General features: G+C 36.8%; 2 protein-coding genes across 2 annotated transcripts; both read right to left on the reverse strand.

The window, feature by feature from the left end:
* Window positions 1–858: 858 nt before the first annotated feature.
* LOC18014199 (transcription factor MYB48) lies at window positions 859–2,051 on the reverse strand. Its single transcript, XM_024153949.1, has 3 exons — window positions 1,908–2,051; window positions 1,651–1,780; window positions 859–1,576 (listed from the first exon to the last, which is right to left on the reverse strand). Exons 1-3 carry the CDS (start codon window positions 1,933–1,935, stop codon window positions 1,078–1,080), a joined length of 657 nt encoding a protein of 218 aa, XP_024009717.1. The 5' UTR covers window positions 1,936–2,051; the 3' UTR covers window positions 859–1,077.
* Window positions 2,052–9,287: 7,236 nt separating this feature from the next.
* On the reverse strand, window positions 9,288–10,609 carry LOC112084667. Its single transcript, XM_024153957.1, has one exon. It carries the CDS (start codon window positions 10,297–10,299, stop codon window positions 9,322–9,324), a length of 978 nt encoding a protein of 325 aa, XP_024009725.1. The 5' UTR covers window positions 10,300–10,609; the 3' UTR covers window positions 9,288–9,321.
* Window positions 10,610–11,334: the final 725 nt, after the last annotated feature.

Consider the following 11,334-nt stretch of genomic DNA (forward strand, 5'->3'; position numbering starts at 1 on the left):
TGCAAAAATTAAAAAAAAAACAAAAAAATTCTAAGAACTCTTTGATATTGCTGCTGATAAGTTCCAAAATTTAATTTCTTTTTCTGTAGATACAAAAACTTCTTTAGGAGTTTGTGTGTTCTCCTGATATTGAACATGTTTCTAGTAATCATAATAAAAGTTTCCCAAGACGAAACGAGAAGATTATCATCACCAAACATTATTTTTTAATTTTTCGGTTTGGTGATTAGAGAATTTGTCTCATAGATTTATGAAGAGGATTTGTTTTTTTATTGGAGTTGTCCATTAATAGCGTGCTCTGGTAAGTATCTGAATCGTTCTTTGATCTGTAGCTGGGTTTGTATCATTATGCTCTTTCATTCCTCAAACCGGAATGAAAAACCGAGTTTATAATGATTGATCCAAACTGTGTTCGATGAAAAAATTATTCCCTAAATTAAAACGTTGTCTCTTAGATATTATGATTTTACTGTTGAGTTTTGCTGTTTTGTTGCTTTCTTCTGATCTGCATTAGCGTCGAATGAGATTCTTCTGATTTGGTATAACTAGTCCTCTGCTTAGTTTAATTAGGATTAAGATAAATGGTATTCTAATCACTGGTAACTAAATCACCAAATGAGTATATACCATATCAAAAGATTCAAAAGACCAAAAACTGCTAGTTTGGTCTGCTTGTTGTGATATTATCACCAGAAAGCAATGACTCTTAGTAATATATGTATAGCCTTTTAGCTGGATCATTGAGGATGTGATTATAGTTTGACTTCTGTAAAGTTATGATAGTTTACTTTGGAATCTAGAGTCTTGACTTGTATTACACATTCAAACAAGAAAAGAAAAAAGCAAGAAAGTGGGATCACAACAATTATTCTCATTCATTCTAGAAACTAAGATATAAAAAAGAAGCACAAACGTAGGCTGGTTACTTACTACAACCCATGAGATTATTGCAGACTTATGCTGTATTTTGTGTCCATCAAATTCAAAACAAACTATTACAGTCATTAGGTTTTATTTTGTATTTATTATATTCTATATAACATATATAAACATTTTTTGAATAAATCAAATTCCTAACTAACCTGACCACCACCATGGTGATCTACTGTGTTGGAAACAGAAAGGCAACTGATCAATTTCAAAGGAAGACATCTTACTTTTATCTGCATCCATGTTCCATATAGAATCCAATGAGTTTTCCCATGATGGAGAAACCAGAGTTTGGTAACTTAAGCAATAGCTTTGTTCTGAGTAGATATCTGTAACCGGTTTAATAATGTTTACTGCAGAGTGATCAATCTCTCTCCATATGTCATCCATCGAGTATACGTCTTCTGTTTCTTGATTCGATCCTCCAGTGTCGTAAAAGCTCACCTTCCCAGAAGATTTCCGCGGTTGGGATGACACATCTTGAGTATTGGTAGTGGTCATAGACGAAGAGCAACAGTTTGAGAATGAGGAACTTGGAGAAACAGGACGCTTCTTTTCTTGAGCTTTCTTCCTCATATGAGTCCTCCAGTAATTCTTTATCTCGTTATCTGTTCTACCTGGCAATTTCCGGGCTATTTTGGACCACCTGCATAGATGTAAATGTTTTGAGTATGATTCTTGTAACCAAGTTGTATCTTTATTTTCTCAGATGGATCAGACCTGTTTCCCCATTTTGCGTGAAGCTCAAGGACGAGACGCTCTTCTTGTGGCGTCATCTTGCAACGTTTGAGACCAGGGTGAAGGTAATTAACCCACCTAAGCCTGCAACTCTTTCCTGTTCTGTTCAAACCTACAACAAAACTAGCTCGTTAATGGAGGCTCCTTACCTATTCTTATCTTTCTCCCTCCACCTTCAAACCTGATACTTTTGCTATAAAATCCCATCGCCGATCTCCAAATAAGTGAACAAAATTTACCAGAAGGATGTCCTCTTGTTCTGTCCATGGACCCTTTCGGTTTTCCTCTTGCATCATTTTCATCTCTCTCTTTGTGTCTCTCTTTCTCTCTCTCTTTTCTCTATCTTTCTTGTTACTAAAAAGTTATTTCTCAGCTTGGTTCACAATGGCATCCTCTGCCCCTTATATATATAAGCTAAAATTTTGAACACTGTGTTGTGTCCACGCGATATCACACTCGCAATATTAAAACTCTAATCATTTCCCTCTTTTTTTCCAAAGTTTACTGTCCATATATTTGAGGGATTATCCTATTGATAATGTAGGGTCTGTTTATTGTGATGTCACTAGGCCATTAATATTATTATTTTTTAAAAGAAAACATGATCGTCAAGACGGTGATTGGTGTTACTGATGTAACACTCCCATTAATTCTGCCTTTTTTTATCTTGTAGTCCTGTATGTGTGTGTGTGTGATAATAAGAACTCTTTCTTATATTTACAGGAAAGGCACTATCTCGAATGTGGATATCAATAGCATCAGAAAATATTCTAAATCAAAGCCAAAGCAGAAGAAGTTATGTTTTTTTCAATAGTTTTCTTGTAATTTTAGAGCAGAAAAAACTCAAAGTAAATTTTCTGGGGGTGTTACGAAAATAAATTTGATATAATTATTGACCCCTAGATCTTTCTTGGCCTTTGTGTGGGGGATATGAAAGCGTTGTGTCTCTTGACTTTATTAAGGGCTAGCTATATTGGTAGCAACTGTTGGAGCTCTAAAAAGAGAGAAAAAAAAAAAAGAGAAGAAGAAATGGACAAAAGCTTGGACAGCCTTAGAAAATATAAAGATTGAATTGTTATGGAAGCCTGATAAGTGAGTTTTTGTTATCTAGTAGATACTGCAAACTATTCTAAGACCTTGAGTCTGTGTCACATATATAGAAGCAGAGGCTGTATGTATGATCCGCTTCTCTTTTGTTGGCATAGTGTTCTCAAGCCTCTTTTAAATTATTTATTCCATGGAAACTCTGGAAATGGCTCATTGTAATCTGCATTTAAAGTGTGTACCCTCGAAGTGAAGTCTACGTGAAAGCTTAAATTTCAATCCTGAAACCGTGATCCTATGATTTTATTGTATATCTTTTTATTGTAGAGATTTTGGGTATTAAAACTGTGGCTGTTAGCATGTTATTAAAAGACTGATTTATGGTAAAAACTGTAAAAGCCTTGGATCTTAAAATAAAAGAAAAATATGAAATTTAATTAATTATTTTTTTTTGGTGATAAACTACAGTAAAATCTTTATAAATTAATAATGTTGGAACTTTGATACTTTATTAATTTATAAATTATTAATTTATAGGTTTTACATATCAAAAATATTTTTTATTTCTTATTAATTTTTAAAGAAATTGTATAATTTTGAAAAAGTTTTTTCTAAACTTTAAAATAAGTTTCAAGAAAATTTTAATTTAAAATGAATAAAAAAATCACTATACTCATATTTTAGTAGATGATATCACATGTATATTTATATCAGATTTTGTTTATGGTAATTATTAATTTATTATATTAATGAGACCATATATTTACAATGAAGTTTTGTTAAAGTTATTATCTTATTATCTTATCGAATTGTGTTATATTTTGAATTGGTCCAATTCGGGATTATAAAAAAATATTAATTTATAGTGTTTCTTAATTTATCGAGTATTAATTTATAAAGTTTCTACTGTGTACACTGATCTAGAAAGAGTTTTGAATAAGTATTAAAAAGAAGAAAGATAAAAAAAAAATTTTTCCGACAGAAAAACTTTATATTAACTTGAACTTGAGATTACATAATCATAATCCTTATACAAATGTGGAGTTAACCAAATAGGAAGAAAATTACAAGCTCAATAGAAAATTTTATTAAGCGGACCAACTTTGGCTCTAACCAATGATCGGACACATTACAGCTTCTTTTTACATGATGAAAGTTTGAAAGTTGCAAGGTAGATGACCATTTCCAGATATCAGCGCACAAATTATGAATGCTGAAGTCTGTGTCCTTACCATTCAGGTTGTTTATCAAAACCTGACAATCTCCTTCAAACATGACTTTCTGAAATCTCATCATCTTAGTACTTTGAACAGCCATTAGAAGAGCTTTTCCTTCAGCTTCCAGAGGTGACTCCGCTTTTCCTAAAGAGACCGATCCCCAATATTTAGCTTCCCCCAAATCATTTTGAATGATCCATCCTCCAACAGCATCCTTGTTTGTTGTATTGTAAGCTTATCTTCAGTCAGCATATTTGAATTTCCCTGTAACTCCAAAATCTTTCTAATTTTCTCTTCAACACCAAAAGATTGTTGATGGAGAAAAGATATGGACAGATTTGAATGACGCTAAGTTGCATGTGATACTGAACATTCAAACAAGAGATGATTGATAGTCTCTGAGGATAAGCCACAACGTTGACATGTAGTATCCATCCTGATTCCACGAGAAGCAAGTCTAGTAGCTGTGGGTAGGGCCTTAGACAAAAATCTCCATAAGAAATGTTTGATCTTAGCTAGGGAGGATTGGAAGTTTCCAGATTCTGGATTTGAGAACAGGATCTCCATGAGCCATGTTAGGAACACCCGCCGCTTCCTGGGAGGCTTTAAAAGCCAAGTAATAGCCAGACCTCACTGCATAAACATCCGATTTATTGCAGGACCAATAGATTTTATCTTCTTCAAACTGTTGAGCCAAATAAATGGATTTTACTAGCTCTCGATCAATGGGTTTTAGATGCAAGGGAAGTGCCCCGTCATTCTGATAACACCGTATTTTGACCACTTTTATGAATCGTTTTGAAATATTTTTTCTATGTTTTTAATTTTTTTTAAGTACTTTTATTACGTTTTTCTAGTATTTGTAGTTCCAAGACTCTTTTCCGGTAACTTAGGGAAAAGCTTAACAAAATGGATAGAAAACCAGATTTCAGCTCAGAGTCAAACCGCCAGAAGTTCACCCCTGATTGAAGGCCTTCTCACCGTCTGATCCAGCTCAAATTTGGAGATCTTAAAGATGGAAGTATCAGCTTTCCAGCCCACTTTACAGCTTGGCAATCCAACAGTTCAATCAAAAGATACGCGAAGAGCAAGATGTCTTGTAAACCAGCCGGCAAGCGTTTCCACCCGCAGCCAACAGAGCATTTTCCGCGGTCAGAAGCACCGCGACCGCGGCCAGCCACCCATTTCCCGCGGTCACACTCATCCCGACCGCGGCCAGCTAACTCCGACTTTGAAGGCCCATTTCTGAAGCCCATATCATTTTCTCAGCCTCAATTCTGGAATCCTAGACACCAGAGAGTATTGGAGACTATAAATACATGTCATTTAGGTCGTTTTTAAAGAAGAGAAGAAGAGAGACGAAATACTTTACATAAATTTTACTTTAAGCTTTGTTTTTAGGTTTTAGGGAGAGAGAGATCTGTCTCTTGAACCCTTGTTCTTTCTTTTTCAATTTTGGTTTCTATTCTACTTTTTAATACTATGTTTTTGATTTCGTTCATCATGTCTGAGAAGTTTTATTGTTGGGACTAAGGGATTTTCGATGGAGATTTATATGTTCGGTGAGGATTCCATGAGATTTTGAGCCGAATCTTAGAACTTTTTCTTCTGAATTCGTTTTTACTGCAAGAGAGTAGCGTCATGAACTACAATCTGATCCAGATGCTTGGTGACACGAAAGTGTTCATCCGGTGTCAGATCTAGTTTGGGAGAGCAAAACAAACATAGGAGTGGAAACCTACCTATGGGCGATTTGTGAATGTTGACGAGTCTTAAACATAATGCATCTCTTCTTTTCCAGGGCCAGAGTGGAAACCTACTGGTCAGGGTTGAGAGAGATAGTTGTCTATGATCACGATAGTGGCATATTCATACGTCCGTGACTCCAGTTCGAAAAGTTTAAGCTAAGATCTTATCAAATTTACTCTCTAGCAATGTTTTGAATCGTTTGTACCCCTGAGAAAACTTCCCTAAACCCCAGCGCCTCTTTTCTTATAGATTCACACCGTTTTATTTCAAGCTTTAGTTCACTATTTTCATTCCCTTTCAATCGATTTTTATTACAGCAATTAGGTTAGCCGTTTTTCTCATTTTTACTCGTTTTCGCTAAGTTTAGTTATTAGGTCATTTTAATTCCCGTATTTTCTCTTTAAGATTCGTTTTTACATTTTAAACACACCACCAAAACCCTCACAAAACTCGCATGGTTCTAGACTTCCTTACTTTATATTTCTTTCGAAGGCTTTTGCAGGAAAGATCCTCCTTCCCTGTGGATTCGATCCCTAAGTACTACAACCGATAAGCTGTGCACTTGCAGCTATTGATTTCATTTAGGGTAAAACTTGACAACCCTCAACACACGACCACATCACATTCCAAATACGAACTCCACCATTATGGACAATGAGATCCCTTACTTTAATGTTATCCATGTTTCCGGATGCTTTTCTTGGATGATGTGTGGGGAGCCAATTGTCTCTAAGAACATGAATTCGTTCACCAGAGCCAACATTGAACCGGAGACCCTTTTTAATAATTCTAACCCCACAAGAATTGAAGACCACCCTGTTTGTTTTGAGCTTTTGCTTCAAGAATGGAGCTGTCTCATAATATTTAGCTTTAAAAAATCTTGCGAACAGTGTGTCAGGATGAGTGTATAGACGCCAAGCCTGTTAAGAGTGCATTATTGAAAGAGTCCAAATCTCGAAATCCTAAGCTTCTTTTCTTTGACCGTTGAAGTTTGTTCCAAGCTACCCAAGAAATTCCCTTATGATCCCGACTCTTCTCCCACCAGAATCATGATAATAAACTAGTGATTTGGCTAGTAACTTGATGAGGTAGTTTAAAGCACGGCATGGAGAAGACTGGTAAAGATAGAGCCACTGATTTTAATAAAACTTCTTTCCCAGCAGGTGAAAGAAAACTGCAGTTCCAAGAAGAAGTTCTTTTCTTAACCCCATCAATGTAGTTGAACATTACAGTCTTCTTCCAACCAAAACATTCGGGGAGACCTAGGTATTTTCCTCCACCACCTTGATTGTTGATTTCCAAAATACCTTTAAGACGATGTTGTAAATCCTCTGGAATGCGAGACCCAAATGTAATCTTCGATTTAGAAGGGTTAATCATCTGACCAAAGCACTCCTCATAAAGTTTGAAGATATTCTGCAGAGTTTGACAGATGCTGTTATTGGCTTGGCAAAAGAATAAGGAACCATCAGCAAAACGTAGATGTGTGATGGCAGGCACTCCGTTTCCTATTTTGATTCCAGGGATCTTTCCTTTCTGAGCGTTCACCTTGATTAAGTGACTTAAAACATCAGCACACAAAATAAAAAGGTATGGCGACAGAGGATCGTCTTGCCTTAGGCCACGCTCCGGAATGATATAACCTTGAGGATGACCATTTAAAAGGACTGAATAACTAACTGTTCGAACTGTCGCCATAATCCATTCAATCCATGTCTCTGAAAAACCAAACACTCTCATGGTTTTTTCGAGAAAATCCCACTCCACCCAGTCATAAGCTTTACTAATGTCAGTCTTGATGGCAATATAAGTCTGAGATACTCTCTTCCGTGACTCAAGAGAATGCATACGCTCATTAGCGACCAAGATGTTGTCTGATGCCATGCATCCAGTTATGAAGGCAGCTTGTTCTTCTGATACAATGACATTTAAAAAACCCTTCAGCCTTCGTGCTAGCAGTTTAGAAATAATTTTGTAGAGGGCATTGCATAATCATATCGGTCGGTAGTCAGAGAAAGTATCCGGTCTCTCAATTTTAAGGATCATGCAAATGTTGGTGTGATTCACTCCAGGTTTCATTTCTTTAGTGTGGAAAAAGCGTTTGACTTCAGCTATTACGTCTGATCCAACAATGTGCTAACATTCTTGATAAAACCTTGCAATAAAACCATCAGGTCCAGGACCCTTGTCTGCTCCAATTGAACAAACTGCTTCATAAATTTCTAGATCCTTGAAATCTTCAACTAGAGAAGCATTAATAGAATCTGAAACTGTTTTTTGCATCCCCTCAAAAATTACATCCGGAACAGGAGTTTTATTTCTGGCGTAGATACTTTTAAAGAAAGACTCAGCATGATTACCAATTTCTTTGTCACCTCTATACAGCTGACCCGAAGCATCATGAATGGCATGAATTCTGTTCTTGGAAAACCTTTTCTTTGTGCAAGCATGAAAAAACTTAGTATTCTTATCCCCAGATGCAAGCCAAGTATTTTGAATTTTCTGTTGCCAATACAATTCCTCATCTTTATACGTCTTGACAAGTTTTTTCTGCAATAGAGAAATCTGATCTTGATGTCTTGAAGCAGAGGTAAGGGCATCCTCTAACTTACCCTTCAAATCATCAATCTGAATAGCAGAGTTTAGCTGAGTGTTGCGATGACATTGAGCTAAAGACTTACGACATTCTCTGATCTGATTTGTAATACTTAAGATTCAAATTCTGAGTATTCCATCCTCTTCGCACATAGAGCTCAAATTCAGGGTGTTGAATCAATCTCTTATCAAAGTGAAAGCGCTTATGCCTCAACTCTTGAACAATGACGACTGTAGTGATGATTGGTCTATGATTGAAACAATACAAACCGAGGAATTCTGCTTCCGATGCAGGGAAAACAGCCAACCAAGCAGAGTTTACCGCAACACAGTCTAAACACTTCTTTATTGTGTGTGTTTGTTGTTTTCCCACCCAAGAAAATTTGTCACCTCTGGAACGGAGATCAGAAAAATCACAGAAACTATACATGTTCCGCAAATCCTGAAAACTCCACTCATCTAGTAATGGACCTCCAATTTTCTCATCATTTGACAGAAACTCATTGAAGTCCCCAACTAGCATCCAAAGACCATTCCGGTTACAACCAATTATTTCTAACCGCTCCCAAAGTTTATGTATGTGCTTTTGAACAGGATGCCCATAAACACAGGATAAGAAAAATTTCATTCTATTATATTTTACAAGCAGATCAACCAACCTTACATCTTCATAGATCCTAGTAATATAAACATCAGACTTCCATAAAAAAGCTAGCCCAGCACTTCTATCAAGAGGAGGCACACACGAAACATTAAGATATCTTAAAGAAAAAGCAACATCCCTAACTACATCAGACCTATTCATAGTTTCTACTAGAAATATGACCTCCGGAGAATATTTTTTACGTAGCTCCTTCAGCCTAGATTCAGTACCAGACCCTCCCAACCCCTGACAATTCCAAGAGCATTGGTGGAAACAATGAGGGTACCGGGCCCCCCGCGCCTTTGTCAATTTCTTGGTTGACTGAGCTTGAGTCCTGAGAGTTTCCACGGCAGTCTTTTTTCTTGACCGAGCACAAGTCCACTCAATCATTCATGGTTAGAGATTTCAGCATCTCTCAATTTTCTGTCTCTTCCGCTTGTTAAAACCAGATTCGTCCCGAGCAGAGTCTTCAAAGACATCCAAAGAATCATCTTCTCTAAACTTTCCTCGAGCCCTCCTTAGTTCCTGAAGTTGTAATTCTTTCTGCAGGTTCTGAGACATTGCAGAATCGGATGGTGTTACAACAGGGTTTAATGGATTACCATCATCAGCAGAGTGATTGATTGGGGCAGGATCCTTAGACGCCACCGCACCTCTTTGGTGTGGGTCATTACTGCTGCTGTCATCATCACCGTCTGAACCAGAGAAGTCATCCTCATCATTCGCTGGAATAGGACAATCTTTCCTTTCATGGGAAATCATGCCACACCGCTTACAGAACTTCTGAAGTCTCTCATATTTGAATCGTAGGATAGTATTCACCCCAGCTTCAAATTGGAAGTTGTGTTGGAAATGAAGAGGGTTGTCTGTGTCCCATAAAACCCGAAGCACAAAATCAACTCTTGTGGAAGTTTCGTCAAAATCCACACTAATGACTGGACCGTAGATATCACCAATAAAGGTGATTGTTGGTCGCGAAAGAAACTGTAAGGGTATTCCCCAAATTTGAATCCGGAAAAGAATTATCTTACAGTCGCCATCTGGAAGATTAGGGGCCCATCTGGTAATAGTGATCATCCACTCTGCAAAAGACCAAGGAGATCGGCGAAGAACCAGATTCATGGTCTCCTCAGATTGAAAGAGGAATTGGAGGCGGTTTTGACCGATGATGCGACCAGTAGCAGCAGATTCCATTCCCCAGAGGCGAGGAAGTTGAGAGATCATGGCACGGAGGTTCTGTTTCGCCGGATTAAGGGGGACCACCACCAAAAAAAATTGGTTAACGGCTGTAGCATGGTTGCAGATCTCCGGAGGGAGAGAAATTGGCTCATCCGCAATACCCAAACTGATATTCTGCATTTGGCGTCGAAGATTGTCACACATTTTCTGAGAGGATAAGAAAAATAAGATTTGTGTGGTTTGGGATGAAGGAGAAAGCGTTGTCCTAGATCTGACCAGGGCGGTTTCTGATTCCAGAGTTTGAGATCAGCGAGAAAAAAAAACCAGAAACCGCAAGAAAAACGTGCCCATCAACTCCAGATTAGTGGACAACGTGAACTATGGAAGGAAACCGACATCATCAGATCTCAGACAAGCCAAGATCGTGGCTGGAACAACGCTCTCTCTGTTCGAAAAGTAGTAGTTACCAAAAATCGCATTACTCGTCGCAATGAGAGATAAATTAAATCCAACAAAAAAATTATTCAATTTATTTATGGCAAAGTCTCTATTACGAAAGTTTTTTTTTTTTTTAAAAAAGATTTTTAAAAAAAGGAAAAAAATTAAAGAAGTTGTACAAACTTAGAAATGATATTAAAAAAAATGTCTGTCTAAAAAAATGTGAAGACTGTTTATGTATTCTATAACCCTAAAAATCTCAATCCAAGCGATTCCTATATCTTAAGTTTTCTTATTCAATTCGAGTTTTAACCCGGGAATTGAAATTAGCATGACTCTTACATGATATATAAGTTATATTGGCATATTCTGCACAGTTACATGATATGAGTTATATTGTCATTTTCTTCTTTCTCCAATATATTTCGGGCCTTCGGAGAAACAAACATGTATTGATCAAAGAGGTGATTGATGTACTGACGTAACACACCCATTAGTTTTTGTCTTTATTTTTTGGTGGGTATGTGTGGTAATAAGTACTCATTCTTATATGCAAGTGCACCATCTTGTATGTCAATGTCAATAGTTCAATACAAAAAACAAAACAAAAAGCATGTGATTCTATATATCTCCCTGTTATTTAAGCCAGAGAAAACGTACAATAAGAAAGGAATCTAAAGAGGCCCTAGATTGTGAGGATACGAGAGCAATGTCTCCTTTGACATTTTCGGATATAGATTTCTACTTTTGAAACTTATAAAATGTAAAACAGAGAAAAGTATTATGAATAGTTTTGTTGGC

Source organism: Eutrema salsugineum, unplaced genomic scaffold (genome assembly GCF_000478725.1).
Source record: "Eutrema salsugineum unplaced genomic scaffold, Eutsalg1_0 scaffold_4, whole genome shotgun sequence".
NCBI classification, from domain to species: Eukaryota; Viridiplantae; Streptophyta; class Magnoliopsida; order Brassicales; family Brassicaceae; genus Eutrema; species Eutrema salsugineum.